Source organism: Vulpes vulpes, chromosome 1, assembly GCF_048418805.1.
Source record: "Vulpes vulpes isolate BD-2025 chromosome 1, VulVul3, whole genome shotgun sequence".
NCBI classification, from domain to species: Eukaryota; Metazoa; Chordata; class Mammalia; order Carnivora; family Canidae; genus Vulpes; species Vulpes vulpes.
Genome location: NC_132780.1, coordinates 47,104,390 through 47,129,930, shown reverse-complemented (window position 1 = coordinate 47,129,930; position 25,541 = coordinate 47,104,390). Strand labels below are relative to the sequence as shown.

Genomic DNA, 25,541 nt, shown 5'->3' with positions numbered 1-25,541 from the left:
CACCAATAAAAAATAAATTTGTTAAAAAAAAAAAAGAGAGAGATCTCAAGGCACTGTTTGTCCTTTACTGTTAGGCAGTAATTCCCTACACGCCCTCCACCTGGCAGGGAAGCCCCTTGTACTACACGCTTCTTCTGCTGTGGGGGTGAGTGGGAGAAAGGAACAAAACCTGGCAAAGGCAAGCCTTTAGAGCTTTATGTTCCCTTTTGCAACACTATTGATTTGCTCACACTCCCCAAAGATCTGAGACATTTTATAATCATGACCATAATTGAATACCATCAGGGGTTCGAAGGGACTTCCTTCTTTAACATTTAAAGAGATGATAAGGTTCAATTTAAAAGCTGTAAAACCTTAAGAAGAAGCCAAGGCAACCCCACAGATGGACTCTGCCTTTCTGAAAAACCTCTACTTTCTTTCTTTTCTTTTTTTTTTTTTAAAGATTTTTATGTATTTACTTGGGAAAGCAAGAGAGCACAAGCAGGGGGAGGGGCAGAGGGAGAAGGAGAAGCAGACTCCCCACTGAGCAAGGACCCCCCAAAGCTGGGCTTGACCTCAGGACCCCAAAATCATGACCTGAGCTGAAGTCAGATGCTTAATCAACTGAATCACACAGGTGCCCCCCAAACCTGCACTTTTTTTTATTGTGGCCCTGACCACAGGCTCCAGAAACACGTGGAGATATTTCTCTATCCCTCTCCTAGGATTCGATTATCTGGCTGCCAGGACAGGATGAAGTGCGGAAGAGGAGAGCAGCTTGGGGAGAATCCTTCCAGGGAAAAGCAATTAAAAAAGTCTTTCATCAAAGATTGCTGCTGTCAACAAGACAAGTAATAGGCCAAAAGTGCAAGGAACTTCCAAACCTGTTCACCTCCAAAATTGCATCCAGGCAGCGTCCTCCAGTTCAGAGAAAGTAGAAATCTCGGCATCAAAATAATTGCTTAAAAGTAGGGACTGGAAAGTTGCAAAGTATGTCTTTAAGATTTAAAAGACATTAAAAAAAATACAAAGTTCAATGAGCCTCCTGTCCTTATTGTTTGTCTTGCTGTCAATATCCTGCTGTCTCTCCACCCCTTACTTCCTTCTATTTGTTCTGAGTTTGGTAAATTGTGAAGGTTATTGTCCCAGCTTTCCCTAGTACCTAACTAAGGGTTATATTTTTCCCATTATTGCTTGGGTAAGCTTGAACCACAGATTTATATATTTTCCTGCAATTGTCTTCCAGCTGAGCCAAGTTGCAAATGCCTTATCTTCTCTGATACCTGTCCAATTTCCCTCTGTCTATTAGGTTTTGCTGTAACTAATTAGAGGAAAAGACTTATGAATTGCGTCCCCAATCCTGTATGATTTTTTTGAAGCCATCATAGACAATATTAAAGATGATTGATAGAATCTGTTGTTTTGAGATGCATCTGGCAATTTATTCATTTGATGTCTGTCATCACTCATGTTTCTATATATTTGTAAATGAGACTTCACAGTAAGATTTTTGTAGACCAACTATTGCCTGGAATGATAATTTTACATGACCACAATATTTCCAGACTGTAAAACTCAAAGCTTCTTGCTCTCAGCCAACCTTAACCCAGGCACTGAAGTTCAGATAGGATATGTAAGTGGAGGTGGGGTGGTAGCAGGGGAATCGTCACTTGCTGAGTGAAATCTGACTGGTCCATGTAATGAGATAGAACCAAAAGTTGACTTGGCTAAAACTGCAGTCAGTCCCCCAAATTGCTCAACTTTGCCTTGGCTCAGCAGCCAATGACCCATTAATGTACGAAGCTAAATAAAATCATCTGTTAGGGAAGATAAGCGTGATTGCTGTTGGTCTGGTTATACAAACTGTGTCCCATTAAATTAAGCATGTGAGATGCAAAACAAAGAGAACCAGCTCACAGTTGGAATGCATTCAAGGCGTTGGAGCAGCAGCTTTCTTAGATTAATGTGGGTGTGCAATGCAGACTATTAAAACCCCTCTAAGCATGGGGTCTGACCAGTGCATGCAATTTCTGGGCACCTGTTAGATTTTTCATTTATCCGAATAACACCAAGTGGCTCAGCCTTGGGAACATACTTGCTGCAGTGCAGTCTCCTGGATTTAACAGCCTAATGAGATGTCCCTGCAATACTCCGTTGGAGGGGCCTCCCGGGGCGCATTTCGTCTGTGTTGCCCTCTCTTTGTTACTGAATGTACCACATCTATCTCAGAAAGTAGGGTGACCTGTTTCTTGTTGTCAAAATTGCTCTGTGGGTTTGGAAAAGCCTCAGAGTTAATGTCAGCTCTGGCATGCTGCTGCTTTGTCGACACCGGAGGCAGGGCAGGCAGCATCTGTCTACTTGGCCAAGAATCCTCACCCTGCTCCAGAGACACACACCATTCTCCCCGTGGATCATACGTCGTGCTTTGAGGCAAACTATTTCCCCCTTTGTCTCATGGAACAATCAGAATAAAATCAATAGTACAGAGCCTGACCGGCAGACACAAAGGCTGGCCCGCTAATAAACACAGCCGTGCCGGATTCACGGTGTCTGTCCGGGCACACCATGCCTTTTGTTCTCTGCCAGCATCAGCCCCCACGTCCACATCCACCCTGTTGACCAGAGGCTGCTGTGCAGGCTTTTAAGGACCAGTATCAGGAGCCACTGCTCCATAACTGCTGAGCCATCAGGGATGACTCCTGGAGCTACAGTTCTTGCTTCTATGAGGCAGCATAAGGAGTAATAGGCTTAAGATTTTTAAACAGCACTGGATAAAGAAGCCCAGTTCTTACACAGAATACATACTCTATGCGTCCATTCATATGAAGCTTTTGAACAGGCAAAATGGACCCGGAGTCTAAAAAACTTAGAACAGTGACTGTGTCTGGGGGAGTGTTGCTTGAGGGGATTGCCTGGAAGGACACGGGAGGAAACTTTATGGGGTGACAGTATGTTCTGGATCTTGATGCGGCTTTTGGTTACATGACAGCAGCATGTGTCAAAGGTCACTGAACAGAACAATTAAGACTAGTATGTTTCACTGTCCATAACTTTCATCTCAAAAAAAGAAAGAGTGAGGCAGAGAAGAAAAGAAGGGAGGAAGGAAGACAAGAAGGAAGGTGAGGGGTGATGAAACGAAGGAGGGAGGGAGGGAGGGAGAAAGATAAACCATAAATAAATAGTGAACTCTAGCTTACACTTGTTGAAGTATTTAGGGTTGAAGTGTCCTGTTGTCTACTCTGAGATGCTTCTCAAAGCCAATGGACTGCTCATGATAGAGAGATCTTCACTGCAGATTCCAGATGTCTCTGTGGGGTTTCCTGGACAATTCCTTTAAGTTTTCTGTGTGTTTGAAACTTTTGTTAAGAACATGTACGGAATGAGTGAAGAAATCCAATTCTAGCTTTTAGAAGTCAGATGTCCGAGTTGGCAGTGGTAGTTTGGCGGACGTGCCAGATGGGGTTCTCACCCAGACAGTTTAAGATGTGGGAGGCAGGGCTAACGCTAGCCATGGCAGTGGACACAGCAATTCCTGCACTCTGCCTGGATTCTACCCACTTGCCTCCCCCCACCACCCTGGGCTCTATCAGACTGTAATAAACAGTTCTGCTCCGGCAGCAGAGCACAGATAACTTAAGCAAGAAAAATGTCCTTTGGATAATTTGCAGACTTTGACCTGAAATAAGGGCAGATACATTTAGATATATGATTTGTTTTCTGGCTATGATGCTATTTCAAAGTATCCTTGTTATTGCTGTGGTGAAAAACTCCACCATCAGAGAAATGAATCAGGCTGGGTTACTAAAACCATACCCTACAGCTCCCCTACTCTATATCCATCTTATTATCATATTGGCCCAAGGTCATCTCTTAAAAAAAAAAAAAACTTTCAATATGATACATGCAGGCAAAGAATCCTTTGTTTTTTCAAGCAGAACATATTGGCTGAGCCAAAACAAGTTAAGTTACATCCCTGGACATCTTAACAAGACAGGATCCTTTCTATATTTTTGTAGGTTCTGATTTATAACTCTCAATTTTAGGGGCTAAAGGGTAAAAGCATAGACATGCACAGCATTAAAACTTGCTTCTATTGGCTTTGGAATTCAGCCATAGATGTGTACTAAGTGAGATAAATAAATGAATCAATCATCTGGGCCATCTCCCACTTTCCTCCCATATCAGCCCAACTGGGTCTCAAGACTCAGCTGAGAAATAAAGAAAACCCCAACACTCACTCTCACAAGCATCACGATCACAGTAGTGTGCCAAAGTTAAACAAAACCATACGAGGCATATTGCCATAACTTCCACAAGTTTTCATTTTATTTGACTATTTGGGTGTATACATTTTTACACTAAAACACAACAGATATATCCTGAAATAATGTGCAAAATTCCCATGTTGTAGTAGACTGACATTTTGGTGACTTCCAATAAACTACATCTTCCTGTTTTCATGCTCTTGCATGAATTACTCCCTTTGAGTCCAGGTGACCTGTGCCCTGCTGTAACCAAAAGAATGCAGGGAAAGTGAGACTGTGCTGGTTCTAGATGCTAAGCCTCAAGAAACCTGGCAATTTTCACTGTTGGGCTTTTTTAATAAGTCTGACTACCTCGCATCTTCCATAATATGAGTAAGTGCAAGTATCCGTGTGGAGAAGTATACATGGAGGAAACTAAGGCAAAATTCCTAGCCAGCGATCACCACCTGCCTGCCTTGTGCAGAAGACCACTTTGGACCTTCTTAATGTCCATGTCGACACCGTATGAAGTAGAAAACCACCACTGACTTGCAGAATTGTGAGAAATAATAAACTGTACTTGTTTTAACTGCCAAATTGGGGGTAGTTTGATACACAGAACTAGATAACCAAACCACAATAAAATTTGTGATTTCAAAGAAATATTACAATTGAAGAAAGCATCTTAGAGTGACACCGTGAGACTTCTACTGGTCAGAGTACTTTAGTAAAGATAATCAAGAAGCATCTCCTTAGAAGATAATGCACAAGAAGATAATCCCCTAGATTCAGGTATAATTTCTAGTTGTTATATGATCATGAAGAACCTCATGTCTTAAACCTTTGTGAGACAATTGGAGATAAGCATTTTTTAATCATGCCTGTTCATACCAAGGTGATTGCTTATGTGATCATTTTAAGACACATTAGGGAGTAGAAAGTTCATTTATATCTGGCACTGTCTTCTAGAACCCTGAAGTATTTTTCTCCAAAATTCCTGTTCTGGTTACTAAAAGCCTTCCTCCATATGGCCAGCTGTAACCTGGTCCCAGAGGGTGAGAAAAGATCAGTAAAATCTGAGCCACATGTTGTACTCAGGACAAACCACCTAAAGCTAAGACATGGACTCTTACTCTAGCAGTTCATCAAATGGCCCCTTCATAGCATTTAATCCTGCTGGGTTAAGTGTCTGAATTAATGTAATGAACAAGCCCTGGCCTGGCTCAGTACCTGTCACATGAGGATGATGAGGGTCATGGTCATTAGCACTGATTAGTCATATCCATGGACCTGCTATGTCCCAACACCAGAGCCTGAGTGACCAGGAACCTAACGTGACCTAACGTAAGCTAGGGAGGAGAAGGAAAGGGAGTGACAGGAGGACACATTATTGACCACAATGAGTGAGGGATTATGCTAGATGCATCATATGCATTCAAAATCACCAAAGATGCACAAGACCCAGAGTAGGTAGGCATTATTACCCTCATTTTATGTATACTGTGGTGATGTCGGCAAAGTGCTTAGCATAGCAGCTGGCTCTTAATAAGTGCCCCAAAATAGCAGCCATTAGTATTTTTATAGTATTGTTAATATCATTTCACAGAGTGGAAACTGAGGCCAATTGAGATTATGTGACACACCAAGATCACACAGGAGCAACAGTGTGACACCGGGATTAAAGCCCAGGTTTCTCTGATGTCACTCTCTCTAGGCAGGTAACAATGACGGTGTTGTAAGGACTATTGTTTCCCCCAGTGATGGCTGAAAATGCTATACCCTTAGAATATGCCACCAGTGATGGGCTAAAGTCATAACCAATCTAAAATGCAAAAGCATTTTTTGTTCCTATTTAATGTATCAAGGGTATTTTGGAGTTAGAGAAAGGAAAAAAAGACATTTTCAAAGAGTCATTTTAGAAAGTCACTGCTGTCAGTAATGACAAATGGAGAAATTCTATCCACGAGGCAATTAGCCAACAGAGAAAGGCTGAGCTTTTCAGAGATTTAAACCAAAGCAGATTTTATAACCTGTGATTTGTCGTGATTATGGCCCTACCCATCCACTGTTATGGGTTGAAGTGGATCTAGCGTCAGGTCAACGTCACACTGTGTGGAATGCCGTCAAGATGGCATCTGATCCCTTAGGATCTCCATGAGGTTGATGGCCAGGTGCCCAGTGGTGGAGGCAGAACCTGATTAGCATCTTGTCTCTGCCACTTTCTTCTGAGACCATGCGTCTTACTTAAACTCTTCCTGGCTCACATTCCCCATCCCTATGTAATTGCTTAAGTGTGAACTGTAGCTGAGATAGGTTTTAATACTTGTGTTAGGATTATAGAGGAGTCAAAGCTTAGGTCTTTGTAGTCAGTATATTCATAACGTCGGACATGGTACATCTCAAAACAGGTTTCCTTTCCTTTCCCTTCCCAGACTTAATTAAGTTCTGTCAATGTCCATCTCTAGCATCTGAGCCCAAGAATAACATTCTCTTCTATTTTCTTTGTTCTGGCTGACTTTTGTTTGCAATATTGACTACTTGGGAAGTAATAAGGCTAGATTTGTGTTATTTTCCCTTCTACTCTGTGGTTTGTCAAGAAGTCATGTACCTGAAAAAAAATGGGTTTTGTCACTTCTTATACAGTGTATTTGAAACCTTAAGCAATAGAACACAAAACAAGATTCAATGTCCCGTTTGTCCCCCATTAGCATCAAGAAAATAATGTACAGCCTTAAATAACACTAACAAATAATCTTTTCCTTAAGGAAAAAAAAATGTGGACCCAGTCCTTCTGTGGTTTCCCAACTTCAATTTTTCTACTGGCATCCAAACCAGAACGCTGGAATCTATAAAACAAAGCAAATCTGAGAATGGATGCGGCCATCTTATTGTAGATGGTAACCCAATATCCCTAGAGTTAGTGACTGGCATCAGCCAGAAATAGAAACATCATCTTGGACCATACTCTGGATGGGAGCTTATATGTTATCAATATATTTAGTCTTCTGGTGAAGAACACTTACTATAGCTTACAGTCAAGCTCCAGTGAGACTGCCGTTTTTGGTTTTGAATACCAAATTATTTTCCTCTTGAACCTCACATCATCTGGCTCCAAGGCCTCTACTAAATGATGTCATAAATGATGCCAGGTATTATTTTTTTAGTTCTTTTGATAGCAGGAAAATATCCACTCCAGGGGGTGCTTAATTTCTTGCTAGTCATTTGGAGATGAATGTCTCCAGGTTCTTGGCAGCTCTTGGCCAGATTCACACAACCAGGAGAAGATGAAGGGTAATGGGAAATAACCTTAAGTCAATCCTCAAAAATTCACTGGATCTTGAAAGCTGACCTAGGGAAAGTGCCTGGCTTAATGGGATGACAAGAAAATGAGCAATATACTCATACTTTGTTTTAGAATACCAGTTTGGGCCCTCACAAGAACCTATTCCATTTCTCGAATTACATCAGTTTTCTTAAAATAAAATACATGAAGAAGTTCCACAAGTCATTGATTTTCTTTCTTTTTTCATTATTTCTTCCTTCTTTCTTTCCATCCTTCCGTCCTTCCTCTCTCTCTCTCTCTCTCTCTCTCTCTCTCTCTCTCTCTCTCTTCTCTCTCTCTCTCTCTCTCTCTCTCTTTTCTTTTTGGTTGAACCACATACCTTCCACCTAAGCACAACTTATTCTCAGGAACAGAGCCTAAGCCCACGCGGATCTTTATCTTTTGTTCCAACCCCACACTTGTTTTACCCTCAGCTAGTTTAGGCAGAAACTGATAGCTAATGCTTTTCATTAAGCGAGTCAAGAAAAATTGCTTACCAGGTTTTACTCCTTCATCAGCCTGACTAATTACACCCATTCACTGTTCCTTTCATACAGACTTCAAATTCCAACTCTCAAAGACGCACACCACCCAAGAGACATCTGCTTCCTGCCTCACTCTGTCTCCGTTTTATATTACCCACTGAAAACTGTTCAATGGCCCAGAAAATACCAACTAAGCAAAATCTAGAAGTAAGAAGTGGTTTCAAGCTGATGAAGGGTCAGGTCAAGGAAAAGGTGTTGAGATAAACATAATGGGAGATAGCGGGCACAAAGACAGGAAACAATCTTCTCATTCAGGGAAAGGCATTTGGCATCCAGACTCCAGTGACAAGTCCCATATACCTCTGCACAGTGGGAAAAGTGGAGTGTGCATGTGTTACTAAGGCAAAGCTGGCCTGAAACCGTTCAAGGCACCAGCTGGAGTGGAAGCTCTAGGTTTGAGTGATGACAACCAAGGCTAGACTTGAACACCACAGAGGTGATGCTCGGGTAACAATCACACTCCTCCAAAGCATTAAATGTTGGGCTTTAAGCAGGTTAGCTCCATAAGTTTGGGAAGAACTTCCCATGGATCCACAGTTCAAACTGAAATTTCTCCTTTGAAGGAAAATGTGGGAATACACACCAACCTTTCAAGTATCAAAATCTTAATTTTCTCAATGTGGGAATTTCTTTGCATGGACTTGCCTTAGCCATGTCCACAGGAAATTCTTCCTAGCAAACACATCTATCTACAAGAGCAAACAGTGTGGACCTAAAGAGCTAAAATCCCATTTCCCCTCTTCAATGTATTCTGAGTTCTTTGAAGATCTCATCTCTCTGGCTAATTAAACTGTTGGTGGAAATTTCATGGTAAAAAATGCACAGCATCCTCAAGATTGCTGTCAGAAAACCATTCTGAATGCTTGGTTTAAACGAGCCTCAGAAGAAATAGGTCCTCCTAACACCTTTTCTTCTGAAGTTATCTGAACTGTTTATTGTTTCAGCTTTGGGCTTTCACATATGCTTCTCAGGATTATGAAATGCAAAAAAAGAAAAAAAAAGAGAAGATAACCTTTATTCCACCACAAGTTCATTTCATGAACTTGGCTTATTATAGCACAAAGAACATCAGGTGTGGTGCACATCTAAGTTGTGCTTGTAACATAAAACTCTAGGATCTCTAAAATCTTCAGTGTGCAATTGCCATCCTTCAAAAAACTATTTAATAACTGGACATTGTGTTTCGCTGTCTCAACCTCACTGTTTAGAACTTGATGCCTTTCAATGATCTGTCATTAGAGTCTCATTTTTGAGGAATTATTGGAAAATAGGCTTCTAGTCTCTTAGGTTTCTAATTAGTGAAGCCATCTATAAAATGCTATATATTTTTTGATAAATGAGGCTATATTAGATCACAGATTTTGAAGCTGATTAGCCTGCAGGGTTCTCAGTCATCATCTCTATCCCAAAGTTACACAGTTCTAGTTTGTCCAGGAGGTACATCTTAGACCTAATAAGGCACTGCTCCTTTTTCCTGCCCTGGGAGGTGGAAGGCAAGCATGGGGAGGGGTAGAGGGAAAAAGAATCTTGAAGCAGACTCCCTGATGAATGCAGAGCCCAAGGATGATGACACAAGATTCCATTCCAGAACCTGGAGATCACTACCTTAGCTGAAACCAAGATTCAGCCCCTCAACCCACTGAGCCACCCAGGTGCCCTGTGGCTTTCTTTTCTATGATTAGCATTTTGAGAAGACACTTCAATTCTAAAAAATACAAATAATAGTGTAGATGCAAAATATCCTGTCTGCACCGAAATATATTAAATAAGGGAAATATTTTCAATCACCCTTACTGGCACTATACACAATATAATTAGTGTTAAGCGTCTGTGATAAATTGTGCCTAACAAATTGCTCAAGCATCATAAACATTATGAGAAGACCACAGTTTCATTAAACACTGAAAATTGTATTTTTCCCAGTGGTTATACTGAAAGATAATGAACTCCCTACGAGTGGCGGCAGAGATGCAAATTCAATTTTGCACAAGACTCACAAATACCATGATACATTATGCCAATGGAGACACAGCCTCCGTCTAGACAAAATGAAAAACTTTCCTCATGTTCAGTAAATGTGTATAATTAAGAAAATATGTAAAACATCTAATCATCAATATTATATCCACGTCTGTATCTGCAATCTTATTATTATTATTATTTTTTTCTTTTTTTAAAGAAAGTCCAGCTGAAAGTTGAACCTTGTTCTTCTAGGCTTCAAATTTCAGTTTTCAAAGGGACTACTGATATAGGAGAAATTAGAAAGCACCCTAGTATGGTCCCAGAATTTGTTAACTCTTCCTTAAATTTTTGCTTTCAACTGAGTGGCAGGCCAGGGTTTTAATTTATAAGAGCAGCTTTTATTATACAAATAAGCAGATGCTGTCAGGGGGACAAAATTGAAGCAGCTCTGATAGTTTTATTAATTTATTTGATTTACTTCTGGTTTCTCTTACCCAATCTTATTTATGTCAAAGTAAGTTGGAGCAGAATTCATTATGTAGCAAAATGCAATTTGACTACTTTTTATTGGGACACAGTGATTCAATCACTTCTCTCCTTAAATCCTATTATCTCTTCTTATGTTATGTTGCACAGATCAAATAACATAAGATGAAATTCCAGGAGAAACTTAAGAATTGGTGGGAGGGATGAAATCATACCCAATAATTCCTTAAACTACAAGTACTAAGTTACTCAGCAATTAGCATCCTTCCCATTTTGCCTTATTGGTGGTATATTTTCTCTGAATAAAATTAACTGAGTTTGTGAACTTGACTTTCTAAAGTAAACTTTAAGTTTCTTATCATTTAGATATAGAATTATCAGAAGCACTGAGCCTAAATTGACTCAATTTGGGCATTTCTGCATTTTATTGATTAAATGGATTACAAAATTTGCCAAGTAACTACCAGATCTTTTACTCCCCAACTAGTAAAGTTTAGGATTTTTTATGTTTTAGTAATTTTATGACATGTTTGCGAAATAACAAAGCAGAAATTCTTTTAATCTGTTATTCATTTACCTGTTTCACTGTGTCCAGTACATCGTCAGTACATGGGAAACCCTCAACTCATAAATGCATCTGGTTACCAACGTCCATATTTCCATATTGAACATTTCCAATTTACATATTGAACGCTTAAAAATGGGAGTCATTTTTTCATGAAGACCCTGGTCTTAGGCTTAGAACAACACTATTCCTTAAATGCCTTTTGAGTCTGTGCCCTGTGCTACCTCCCCTCCAAATCCCATTTCCTATATCCTAACCCATCATGAGTGAAATATCTCCACATTCAGAAAGACCTGTAAAAACTTTTTCCTTTTTTGCAGACCAGAGAGGGTAGCCGAATTTCAGCAAAGGAGACAAAGCCAGGAGAAACTCACCAGCAACAAAAGTACAAGCCTGTCCCTAGGGTGCTTGTCTCCACATCTCACCAAATTTCATGGTCCTTCTGGAAACCTCCATAGTGAATCTGGCCTGGAGCAACAATGTTAAACTCGAACACACATCAGAATCATCTAGGGGTTTCTTAACAATGCAGATTTTCTGGCTTCACTTCTAATGACTCAATTTTGATAGATATTGGTTGTAAGGATTTGATTCTTAGAATCTCCAGTTATTCTCTCTCTCTCTCTCTCTCTCTGCCCCCTCTCTGTCTCTGTCTCTTTCCCTCTCTCCCTCTCTCTCTCTCTCTCATACACACACACACACACACACACACACACACACACACACACACACTCACACAGAACCATACAGTGAGGATCACAAACCTGAAAGCTTCTGCTTGCTGATGACTACCAGTAGCTGGCTGACTAGCTGGCCAGTGCAATGTCAAGGGTAAATGGGTAAGTATCTCCTCCAACAGTGGTGCCTTTGCTGGGTATTTGAGAAGGAGGCTGGCCAAAGCTCAAACAGAAGGCCACTGGGTGGCTCTACCATAACCTCCCAAAGCCACGCAGCTATTATTGGGTAGCTCTGCATCAAAGACTTGAGACTTTGGTCTTCACCATTTAAGATCACTCTCTATTGTGTTGTCACAGGCTGTTTGGAATTCAAAAAGTACTTTTTATAGGAGGTAATTTCAGGATTAGACTCTGAGCAAAATGAGAAAGTTGTAGATATACCATCTCATTAGTTAAATTAGCTAAATTCCCAGGGTAAACTGCCTCAAGTCCTCTGTGGGCCCATGGGTGTATGTTGGGGGACACATGAGAGAGGACTGGCAGGCTGGCTAGACAGAGGCAGAGAGACGGATGCTAGGTCAGTATGTGTGTAAGATGACAGTCCCTGGACTTGGGCTGCCTTGGTTCAAACCGGTCTCTTGCCTGATAGTTGCATGTCTTTGGGCAAGTTGCTTAATTTTTCTGTGCCTTATCCTTTTCCACTGTGCAATTAAGGTAATAGTAATACCTACTGCATAGGCAACTGTGTAAATCAAATGAGATAAAATATGTAAGCACATTGCACAGTGGCTGGCATGTATCAACTGCATGATAAAAAATCACTTGAAACTTACATATTAGTCCCAGGAAGGAGCCTTCTGACACACCTAGAGAGTTATCCCTGAAAACTCTCTTCCCCTTCCCTAGAACCTTCTGAGTTTCTTTTTTTTAAAATATTTATTTATTTATTTATTTGAGAGAGAGAGCTCAAGTGCTCATGCTCAGGGGAGCCCCACATAGGACACAGGGTTTGATCTCACGACCCTGAGATCATGACCTGAGCCAAAATCAAGAGTTGGACACTTAACCCACTGATCCACCCAGGCACCCAATGAGTTTCTTTTAAACAAAGGGCACCCCAATCAACTTTCCAAGCAGCCCCTTCTTGGTTCCTAAACTTCAGATCTTCCCAGTGGCCATTGCTTTAATCTCTGGGGTCAGTCTATTTTCATTTTCCCAGAATTTATTTTCTTTCAGGCTTCATATCCCTTCTCTTTCTGGTCTCCTTCTGGAAGCCTCTATGTGCCTCTCTTATGGCCAGTTCTCTCCATAAAGTCACCTTTGGAAGTTGAACATGAGACCTCCTGAGAAGTTATCTCATAATACAAAACATAAAGCATTATTCTCTCTGAAACCCATTTGACAAAACCATAAAGGAGAATTCTCAAGATGTAAACCAATTGGGAGGTAGAATGGAAAAAAGCTTTCAACCCAATGGACATGGCCACAGGGGTAGATAATATGCCATTCAAATGGGAAGGCTGCCTAATTTCTGCTCCAACAGAATCAGAGGAGCATTTCACTTATTAGCCATGCCTGACACTCAGTGAAGTAGAGATGCATTTTCCCCCCAAAGCTACAGTCAGATTACAAATACAGTAGATACAATTATCCCTTCATCTGTTCATTCAGTTATACATCATGTTTATTATGCACCTACCACATCCTGGCCCCTGTTCTAGAAGCCAGAGATGCCAAAGCACTTTTATCTATTGAACAGTCCATGATTAGAAACCTAGAAAATTGTCAATAAGTATTTCCATCTGCAGTTTTCAATATCATTCAGTGACCTACTGCCACTGGATTCCCGGGTAAGACGTGATGTCCTGATTATACACATTCATCATCCGCCAGAGCTGTATGATTACATACGCTGAGCCTACTCTGAACTTTTATCCCCATCCTCTGTACCCCGGCCCATCCTGGAGTTTCAATGTTAAATGTTAGTAGTCATAGATTTGTTTTATTTTATTTCATTGGGCAAATTTTCCATATTGGTAAATGTAGCTAGGTACATGCAGAAGTGCACACAACCCTCATCCCATTCTAGGGGAAGGAAAAGATCCATCGAATTCTCTCTTTGGAAGTATTTCAACCCCTTTCCTCTGAAATCTCATTCCAGTTATGGAAATCTCATTCCAAGATGCTATTGGGCTACCTCTCTGCAAACCCTAAAGGGCTATCTGAGCCCAGTCTCTTGTGCTGATGGAAGTATGGGGTGGTATGGGGCTTACAGGTCTCCAATAAACAATATTTTGATTATATCATTATTTGTCACAATGGACTTCAAACTGCAGTTGAGCAATGCATACTTTGGTCTTCTCTAAGTTATAAAGACAATAGAGTAAACACTGAGTCGGGAAAGAATGTGTACATTTTGGCTAACCTCACCATTCTAACTCATCTGCACTCGTCAAGCCTAGTGAAGACTCGTGATGTTTTGGGGAACATGTGTTACTCTACTTACTAAAAACTAATATGAGGCACTGGTCACATATATGAATGTGTATAAGCATATGTGCCTATAACAAAGCAGGTGTTTTTCAGCTCCTTGATGTTCCCTGACCTTATGAAACTCCTGTGTTTTTCCCATGGAAGACATGCCACTTGCTCGTGCTGACTCATGTTTTTCAAAGAGACCTCCCTCCCAAAGCTAAATATCTATAAAAATTTTGACCCCTTTTAACTAGACAGTTTGGAAACAGGAATCTTTGCATGGAAAACAAAAGAATGAGTCATAGAGTGTGAGCCAGAAAAGTGACTTGTCTGCCCTATGAGATGCTTACAAATGGTTGGCATCAAAACAGGTTGCCTGCAGAATGGTCAGTGAGAAGGCATTATTAGCCTCTGTGTCCCCTTGGCCTCTCTAGAACGGGGTGACCAGGCGAGAACTGTGGGTACCTCAACCCTTACAGCATTGCCTACAGAAAGTCAGGAAATGTGTGCACCTCCATTTGCTGCTAAAACACTTGACATTCTTTGAAAGCTGGCCTCTGAAATACGGACATGAAGTTCACCTAGGAAACATGTCTTAATCTCAGAAGAGTGAAGGCATTCTAGAAAGAGTCAGAGGTGTATATAGTACTGGATGCTTTTCCAAAGAGTTTCTGAAATAAAACAAAAAAGGATGTGGGGAAGGGGAAAAAGTGGGATTTTGTGTGATTTTAATTAAGGAATAAGGCCAATTATTCATGATTATTTAGTACTTCCAGTAATGACTCCATCGAGAAAAACTCACTCCTGACCCAGGAGGCGCTGGGTCAATCCTTACAACAGAAACTGGGCCTGGGGTCAGAGACTATTGGCTCCTTTTTAAAAACAGTAAGTTCACTACCCACCATATGGCATTCCTATGGCATTCCTTGGCTTTTATGTTTGAAGGTTAATATACTCAGCATACCTTGATAAACCCACATGAAAGGTGCAATGCCAACAGCACAATTCCTCTTGCAGACTTAGAAAATTGCTAGACATTATTTTTGGAAAAGGTCAGCAGCAACATTAGGCTAGACGAAAGAGAGCCAGAATTCAGGGAGCTAATCAGGGCCTGAGTATTAACTCTCCCATGTGTTAGGGGTATAATTTGGGTTTATTAATTCTCCTCCTAACCTCTCTGGTCCTCTGTTTACTCGCCTGTAAAACAAAGCAATAATACCTGTCCTGCAGGATTGACAAGGATTCATGTTTGTTTTTTTTTTCCAATATGCAAATGCCAGGTCATCGGATCCGGCCCATAAAAGGTGTTAGATGCTGCTTGTTTAATGGATAATAAAAATGCAGACTTTACAAAAAGGGCTCATGACATTAAAGAACAGGTTAAGTGAAAATTAAGTGTTTTAAACCTCAAATATTATATCTGTAATTTAGCAAAAGAAATACTAAAATTCCAAACATGGGAAAATAAAGCAAAGCAGTATCTAATACATTTTTAAAGGAGTTTCACTTAAAAAAAAAAAAAAAAAGGAGTTTCACTTGCATGTTGGATTTTCATCTAATTTGCCTCCCTACATTATTTCCCAAATTTACCAAGAAGACCCCCTGACCCTTTTATCTCTTCTACCTTTTTAAAAGAATCTCTCTCTCTCTCTCTGGCAGCCTGGCTCATTCCCTTACTCTGGAGAGTCACATATATAACAAAAAATGCAGTAGGAAGACGAGAGTGAATGTCTCTGCAAATATTAATGCTGGTGATGATGAGCTGGCTGAGCAAAAGGGCATCAGGGAAATATTTGTCCGGAGTCAGATGGGCTGGGTGAGGAAGGACAGTCAGGCCAGGAATACAAGAGGGGAGAGAAGACTTAACGCTAAGCATCCCAGCCGTTCATGTATACAAAACTGAGCTTTGCGATGGTGGGGTTTACACAGGAGCCAGGTCAGAAAGGAGCCTGTGTCCACGGACAGGCCGAGCACTGTGGGGAGAGATTCTAGTCTTGTGCCCAAAATTTAAGGGAACACCCGAAATTGCAGTGACTGAGATGCATAATGTTTTACTGTGGTATTTTTCAAAGTAAAAATTCATGCAAATAGCTATAATGAAAAAAAATATCAAAATTTTAAAGAAAGACAGACTCTGACCCTGAACTTATAGGACTCAATGCACTTAGTACCAGCCCTCTCAGATCCATCTTTCTTTAAGGTTTGGTATTTTCTTACAGATTTCTGGGCATTATTTTTCTGTCCTGTATTTTTATTTTATTTTATTTTTAATTTTTGTTTATTTATTTATGATAGTCACAGAGAGAGAAAGAGAGAGAGAGAGAGAGAGAGGCAGAGACATAGGCAGAGGGAGAAGCAGGCTCCATGCACCGGGAGCCCGATGTGGGATTCGATCCCGGGTATCCAGGATTGCGCCCTGGGCCAAAGGCAGGCGCCAAACTGCTGCACCACCCAGGGATCCCCCCACTTTTTTTTTAATTTTTATTTATTTATGATAGTCACAGAGAGAGAGAGAGAGTGAGAGAGGCAGAGACACAGGCAGAGGGAGAAGCAGGCTCCATGCACCGGGAGCCTGACGTGGGATTTGATCCCGGGTCTCCAGGATCGTGCCCTGGGCCAAAAAGGCAGGCGCCAAACCGCTGCGCCACCCAGGGATCCCAGGGATCCCAGGGATCCCCTTTTTATTTTATTTTTAAGTAGATTCCATGCCCAGCATGGAGCCCAATGCAGGGCCTGAACTCATGATCCTGAGATCAAGACCTGAGTTGAGATCAAGAGTTAGACACTTAACCAACTGAGTCCCCTAGGTGCCCATATCTTTTTTGTCCTTTATTTTGGCATGAAAATATTATTTATCTGGATTTCTGAGATTGTTGGTACCCCCTTAAATTCTGTGCCCTATGTGAGACCCTCACTTGCCTTACCCTAGTCCTGGTCCTGCCTGGGTACAGAGGGAGCTGCATGAAAGCAGAGAGAGTCTGCTTGGGGCCTACACAGGAACCAGTGGGGACTTCTAGGGAGCCATTTGTGGTGCTTTTCAGAACCCCGATACTCAATTTTCAAGTCCATGTAAGAATAATTATTGGTAGGTGACAAAAGCAGGCAACAGAAGCATGGATCTCACACTTGTCTTTATTGGCATATGTGTTTGGCTCTGAATTATCAACTACATCACAAATTCCATACAACAGATCTCAATTCCATCTACATGTCTATATAATGGAGAATTCCAGACCTCATTGTTCATTCATACATAGACAAGCCCTGGAGTTTCTGAACATAGTAAAAGAATACAAGTCATGTTTTAGGTCTGCTCTCTTGCATCAAAGGAGAGAGGGAAATGGAGTGGAACAAGATGTAGCAGTCAAAAGAGACCTTTCCCAAGCCCATCCCCATAGATTGTGGTCCAGCATCGGAGGGCCGAAGGGCTGAGACCAGCACTGGAAGGCAGTGAGCAGGTGCCCAGCTGCCAGAGGCTCACTGCCCATGGTGGGGATGCAGGGAGACGTCACAGAGTGGATGGTTGCAACACCGAGATCTTCTATGGAACCAGAATCCATATACACCCAAGTCCCTTTCTTCCAAAATGGGAAAAGGATGTGGGCCTACATGAATTCACCCCTCACCCAACAACCCCTCCCAGAGCTCTGCCCTCACACAGAAGCTTGGCCGTCAACAATACAGATCTCTTCAAGAGAACAAAAGACAACACCGAGATGTTAACACCAAGGACCATACCCATGTATCGGCTACCAAACCCAAATCTGGCTAGGATCTACTTCAACTAGAACTTGGGGTGCGATATGTAGGAAAAAGCAGAGCATATACTGAGTCCAAAAGAGAAGCATGATTCAGGAAGTGAGGGACAATATTACTCCCTTTGCTACCTTTCCATTTTTTCCCTTCCCAGGCCCAGGAGTTCAGTAATCTAAGGCAGAGTGACCCATCACTGATATCTTACTAGTGAAATGAGTGTTTTCCTCTTCCCAAATCAATGTTGAAAAGTCTAGGTAGGGCTCAAGGAAAACAAGCTTCACATGCAAGTAGAGGAATTTTGCCATTAACTCCAAACAAAATCTCTTAGGAAGGAAAGAAACACCCTCAAAGTTACAGTCCTTGTAAAGGAACCAGCGGCCCTCTGTAAATAAGTTCAAGCAGTGATATGGCTGCACATCTGCTTCTGCGGGTTTCAGCAAATGGCACCAATGGAAACGGGAACCTGGGAGCGATATAATCATTAGCATCCTGGTTCCTGATTCCCCAACACGCACAGACAAAGGGAGGGTGGCCATGTGAGAGGGGCAGAGGGGGTTCTGAAGGAGCAAATAAACTAGGATAGAGACACTGTAAGACCAGTTAGTACTCAACGAAGAGAAGGTAAAAATCTGAGTCCCATCTCCAGGGAACAAGTGAATTTCTCTCTGTTCTTTTAGCAACAGACTGAAGGCCAACTTTTGTTACTCCAACAGGGAACCCTGCTCAGGAGCAGGGGTGGGAATGAGGGGTGTGAGGACTTGGGCATCCACCATTCGTGCGGGAAAACAACTCAGGTGGCAGCTCCATGGTACTGTCTCTGCTTATTTTACAAGCAGACATCATGTAATCTCCTCTAGTAAGGGCATTCATTCCCTAATACGGAGGCTAACTCTTTCAATACAATTAGATAGCATAGGATTTTATCCTGTCCCCTCTCTATCAGCTACTTTATTAGAACATTAGAACTATGGCACTCAGTCTGCATGTCATCCTTACCTAATCATGAGCTTGGTTTTCACCATAACACACCACGGTCAAAGGCATGGTTAAATAAATGTGCGAAATGGTAGCAACAGGATAGAGAATGTTGATGTCTACACATATTCATAGCATGTACAGTAACTGATAAGAATAATTTATACACTAGGCATTAGCTTTTTGTTTTCTTTCTAGAAATCTCCCTTCCCCTCCACCGCTCTTTTGGTTCAAACTCACACCAGTCTAATCTCTTACAATTCACAGGAATCTCTCTACTCTGAACTCCTTTTTAGAATCTGTCAACCTTAATACCAACACTGACATACTACTTCTGTCATACTATTGATAAAGGTGCCCTCACCAGAACTCCAGTCCAGGCCTACATGCCTGAGTCACCAGAAGAGGAAGCCTTTCAGTATAAAACATCTGGAGACCATTGGGCAACTAACTCCATCAAGTTTAGGTATGGCTGAATGACTAAAGGGAAGTTCTGACTTATCAGAGGCCCTTGCACAGCATGGGGGATCTGGGTAGAAGAAAGGCAGTTCCTAAATAATGAGAAACATCCTAGATGTAATCAGCCTGGTCCTTAAGGTTCAGTGCACTAAGGTCCTTGAGAGGAATGAGGTGGCTAGGGCCAACAACCAGGAGACAAAAGGTTATCTATCACCTGCTTCAGTTGAGCAATAAACCACATTTGGAGTCATTGAAAGTGTTGACCCTAAACCTGAGCTATCAAATTGCCTTGGCAGAACAAAGAGCCTCTGACTTCCAGAATCTTCCCAGCTGGAGACATCATCCTCATTTCCTCTCTGACACTCAGCATGTGAGAACCGAACACCTCTGGGTTTAGGGTCTCTCTAGACCAGCCTGAAGTGGCCAGCCATGTTTGGCCGCCCAGCCTAGCTTAGCTTCTGGGTACCACCAAGCAAATTGGAAATCGGAAACTGGAAGTATATACCCAACATGCCTCCTCCAGACTTTCCAGTACGATCTACCTAGTGTGAGCCACTACTACAGAACTATGAACAAAGCCCAGTACAAATAAAGGCAGAGGAAAAAATAGACTTTATATCACAGGACATTCAAAGGATATTCACAAGACCATATATATTTTCCAATATATCAGCCACTATCTCTATCAGCCACTATCTCTAGCTGTTGGAATTACCTCTATTATTTATTTTTATATTTTAAAGTACCTCATTTTACGGCACCTGAGGGCTCTTGAGGTAATTAAGACTTAATTCTGTCTTATCAGCAGAAATCATCAGGCCTATACCACCTCAAGTGACCGATCCATTGTGCTTTTCCTGGGACTGTCCTGTTCCTAGGAACAGCCTTAGTCCTGGCAGTCACTATAATACCGACATTCCTTTTCCCTTTAAGCACAAATACTGCCTTCTAATTTTCCCCTTTTTGAGGAGGCCAACCATTCAGAAAGACACAGCCTTCTCTCAGCAAAAGGGAGCAGGCTCAGACAGAGGGCAGCAGGGATCTAACATGGATCCCCAAGGGGACTCCCACTTAGAGCTGAGCCCTAGCAGCAAAAAGGCCTTTGCGCTTGGCTATCAGGCTAAACGAAGAAGCAGTTCTTCCTCCAATTCTTTCCTGTCTGTGGTATGAAGCAAATGCATCTAACCACTCTTCAAGAAAAGTGACAACTCCCAAGCTCAAACAAACAGCCAACTACAACATCAGTGAACATAAAGAGAACATGGATTCTCGGACTATGGGTGATCTAAAAAGAAGCTCAGCCATGGTGGGTTACCCTCAGGCTGGCAGAATAAGTAAAGACAGAGAAAAATCTACACTTCACAAAGAGAAAGCCTACTCTCTGTTATAAAAGCTGCCATATAGGATTGAGTGTCATATCCCAGAAGAACTCTCATTGTGCCATCTCTACTTAACCATAGGGAGCACTTAATTGTTCGAAGCATCTGGGTAGCAGGAGCTTCTCAGCAATGTAAGAGGCTCTCCTGCATTTGTGTTTGGGAGCTGGCCCCAGTCCATAGTCTGCTGGCATGTGCAAGAGTGACCCAGTAGAAACCAAAATGGGGGTGGCAGATTGACTCGATTCATCCTGCTGGTACCCATGCTCCAGTAGGGATGGGCCTTGGGAAATGCCCAGAACAAATGCATTAGGATCCTGCATCTGCTGGCATACTTCCAGAACATCATGGATGATTTGGTGGAATTGGACTAAAACATCTGATGTGGGGGGCATCCATAGTTCCATCTTACTGGTCAATGGGGTGGAAGTAAAAACAGTTCTGAGAATCTTACTACAAGTGTCTCCCCCTAAATTCATATTCATTTTCCCTTTTTTAGCCATTATGGAGTAGTTTCTCTAGGAGGTCCAGTTATCCTATAACCTATAATTCTTTTTTGAGAACAAATAATATCATCCAGGGGTCAAAGGCTAATAAAATGACATCTTATCTCTTACTCGGTTGTAAGTGTGCTTGAAACTGATTTGCTAACGAATCTTCATGTCTGGAATTTGTAACATGGCTTACATTTTAAATGTAATTATGCAGCATGTGTTCATTTCCTTTCTTCTGAGAAACTCAAGTTGCTTTTTTAAGCATTATTTGATAGCTTCTTGCCATCTCCCCTGGAGTTGAAAAGAGAATATGATATCCAGCTGTTCTAGCTAGCCATGGGGAACCATGGCACCGAGAAGGAGACAGAATTAGACTGGGACCTGCACATTCGAGCCACGGAGACCCCCAAGGGATGAGTTGTCAACCCAGTGGGCTGTAAACGAAGCAGTTTCTAAGGATCCTAAAATAACTGCATTCTCCCTCCATCCTAATACTCACGCTGGGCAGAATGGGCTAAGCTTATTTTTAAAGTGCAGGTCACAGCCTTCAAGGGGATTTAAACAGTTCCCAAAGCAGCTATTACTTGGCCGATTAAATGCTTAGAAGAAAATCTACTTTGGAAGACAAAATTAATAGGCAAAAGATAGAGAAGAGTGCTAAAGCAATTGTTTCTTCCTGGCTTTAAATCCTGTCCCTGACCATCAAAATGGACCCATGGAAACAGGCTGTCGTGAAGTCTGAAGAGAAGCCCGGGAAACTCTCAGTACTCTCATCCTTTGATCTAATGAGTTCCTGGGGTCCTGGACATAATTCTTAATCTGTGCTCATGTGGACTCAAAGTAACATTGGAAATATGTCCAAAACCTCCGCAGCTCTGTGAAAAACATTACCTCCAATCCTTCCCTTATTGACAACACAAAGATGGTGTGGGTATGGCAGTTAAGAGGAGAGGGAGGAGTGCCCTGTGGATCTTTCCAACTACAGTTAAAAACACTCCCTCTCCTTATTATGTCTTATTTCCCTAGTCTTAGCTGGTCTATGAATCTGTGCTTATCTACATAATTGCCTAATAAGCATGAAACCGATGAGAATACACACACATACACACACATGTGAACTATAATACCTGGGGAAGTATGGCACACTCTGCAGGAAATCAATAAATATCCACTTTTCATTGGAAACAGAATCAAAGAGAAAAAGTCAGAATTCTTCATACACATCTGTCACAGGGAGTTACGGCCCTACATACTCACAGAGGGCATGCGCTACAAGGACAGACACACCCAGTTCATATTTAGAGACAGTTCTAATTTAATTCTGGCCCCAGGCCTAGAACCTTAGCTAATTTACAAGGCTGCTCTAGGAAAGACACACATTTGGGGATGACAATAAGTTTATAGCATTTGTTTTTCTTGCAGGGGAAGCTGTAATGCATTCCCACCCTTCAAAAGAACCCAGGATGGATGATTCGGGGGTTTTGCTGGTTAGTGTTTCTTTCTTTTCTTTTTTTTTTTTTCAGCTCAGAAGGTGTGTTTCCAGTATACCCTGTCAAAATGTTTCTCAGCAGTCAAGGAGAGGATAGCACACGGCTGCCCTTGAGCCAAGTTTGTAAATCCTACTGGGAAACCACCCCATGCTGTCAGATGACGTGGTTTTCAGACACGTCTACACAGACTAGTTGAATTAAAGACCAATTCCAGACTAGTTGAATTAAAGACCAACTCCAGACTTGATGTTGCTGAGCTCCTCAGCTCCATCTTGCCATCCTGATTGATCGAGGAGATGGGTCTATAGTTAAAGTGGCATATCATTTTGAGGGCTTAGTCATTAGAGCACACTGCTTTCTCTTTGGAAGGCAACTTCTTGCTTGGCTAGGTTATGGAAGCTAAGGAGTGACGTCAAGATGTTGTCTGGCCAGAATTTGCAGATAACCATAGAACTCTTCTCCTTCATCAGGTATGGATTTAGCCTCCTTTAGTTCCTGCAGTGACATAGGAGCCTCCAAATACCAAATTATTATCAGGCGGTCTTGGGGGAACCTCTGGGCCCTGCAATAAAGTAGACAGACTTGCTATTGGAAAGTGCTCGGGAGCAATTCAGCCCTGTTCAGATTGCTCTAAAATCCTGCAAACCATCTCTGGACTTTTGAAATGAGTCCACTCACATAGCTGCTAAGAGTACTTTGGGGGATAGAATTTATTATCATCCTTCGCTTAAATGATCTTACACATCATTTAAAGCAATTCGGTTTGATTCTGTTTGTTTGTTTGTTATTTCGTTTTTAAAGCAAATCTATGCAAGCAGGGAGGCTGTATCATTTTGGATAAGCCACTTCTGGGCCTTGTTTATAAAATAAGGTGTGTTAATTGATCTTTAAGGTCTAACTCAGGTGTCACATACAGATGGTGGACTATGGACCAACTCTGACTCTTACTGATAAAATTTATTGATCCCAACGCAGTGTTTTAAATCTTAGGGAATTCATATAAAAATAATAAATGCTGTTCTAGCTGGGAAAATGAGAGGATCTGGTAATAGTAGGCCCATGTTCTAGTAAGGCCTTCATCATCTTTCTGACCCAGCCTGTTTCTCAAAAAACCTGCCTGATCCTATGGGTAATTAGGGGTTAGGACCTTTGCTCTGAGCTATTCTATCAGGGTGTGCTGTGATTATATGATTATATCTGTGACCACTGCTATTCCCAATAAGACTCCCTGAGGGCAAAGAATATGCTAACATCCTCACTAAGTCTTGGTTTTTTAGCATTGTAAAAGTGTTGTGGGTAGTCAATAAATATTTAATGAATTGAACTTCACTTTCTATATTAGATTCTTACAATTCAATGAAATAAGACTGGGACCATTCTTTGTAAGATCACACATGTATTCTAAAGCCAACATTTTTGACTAGCATGTAGACTTAGGAAAAAGAAGTAAATATGCTGGTTTATGGCCCATGTCTCTCACAGAGTCCAGAGGTTGGTGGTGTACTATCCATGGGGTATTTTGCTCTAAGTATGTGGTAAAAATTCTAAACTTTTACCAAGATCTTCTTTTTTTTTTTTAAATTTATTTATGATAGTCATCACAGAGAGAGAGAGAGGGAGGGAGAGAGAGAGAGAGGCAGAGACACAGGCAGAGGGAGAAGCAGGCTCCACGCACTGGGAGCCCGACGTGGGACTCGATCCCGGATCTCCAGGATCGCGCCCTGGGCCAAAGGCAGGCGCCAAACCACTGCGTCACCCAGGGATCCCTACCAAGATCTTCTTAAATTCATTTTTCAAATGCAAGACATCCAACTTCTTGGAAGACTCCTGCTTTAGAGGTTCTTTGGAGATTATTTTGTAAAAATATTCAATGGGAATCACTTCATTTCATGCTAAACTTCCGGGACACATGGGTGGCTCAGTAGCTTGGCGCCTACCTTCAGCCCAGGGCATGATCCTGGAGACCCGTGATCGAGTCCCGCATCAGGCTCCCTGCATGGAGCCTGCTTCTGTCTCTGCCTGTGTCTCTGCCTCTCTCTCTCTCTCTCTCTCTCTCTCTCCCCCCGTGTCTCTCATGAATAAATAAATAAATAAAATCTTAAAAAAAGAAAGGCTAAGTTTCCCAAATTTCATGGGCGTACAGCAATAAATCTCTCTGTATATCAGATCTATGTATTTTTAAATATTTTAATTTCTGGACAACTCCATTTAGAATGATCAAAAAAGGGTTTTTGGGGGGTCAGAAGCTTATTTCTGCTAAATTGTTATCTAACTCTGGTTAAATTAGCTAATATGTTGTAAAAAGTATGTCTAACAAATAAACCTCTATGTAGGCAAGTTTAATAAGGAGGAAAGCCAATGAAAAAGGCTATGGTTCATTTTTACTTGTTATAACTCTGTTGGTAATTAATATTTCAGTAATACATAGCCATCATCTGGTCAACATCTGACCAACAGCAAAGGTACATCATGTCCTTTGTTATGAAGAAGTAGTTCAACAGATAGAGTTCCTGCTCTCTAGGAGCTTACAATCTAACCTAAACAAGACTATAGAAACACGTACACAAGCGTGGTCAGACTCAGGATTTAACAAGAAGCAACAGATACATTGAAGATAAAGGAAAAAATTATGGGATAAAGAATGGCATTTAAGAAAGAATGAAGACAAGGAAAGAAGTAAATTGCTCCTTCGTTCCCATTTCTTTGAAAAAGATTCACAGAAGATGTGTGATGTTA

General features: G+C 41.5%; 1 protein-coding gene across 4 annotated transcripts in view; it reads right to left on the bottom strand.

Moving 5' to 3' along the window:
- The window catches only part of NTRK2 (neurotrophic receptor tyrosine kinase 2), a 332,550-nt gene that overhangs the window by 119,694 nt on the left and 187,315 nt on the right, over positions 1 to 25,541 (bottom strand). For 2 of the 4 annotated variants that reach the window (XM_072763245.1, XM_025984169.2), the window contains one exon: positions 22,810 to 23,367. The exons of the other annotated variants lie outside the window; for them this stretch is intronic. In XM_072763245.1, the coding sequence (XP_072619346.1) occupies positions 23,339 to 23,367 (29 nt within the window). In that variant the 3' untranslated portion in view covers positions 22,810 to 23,338. Of the gene's footprint in view, positions 1 to 22,809; positions 23,368 to 25,541 lie in introns of those variants that run through there. 4 annotated transcript variants of the gene reach the window in all.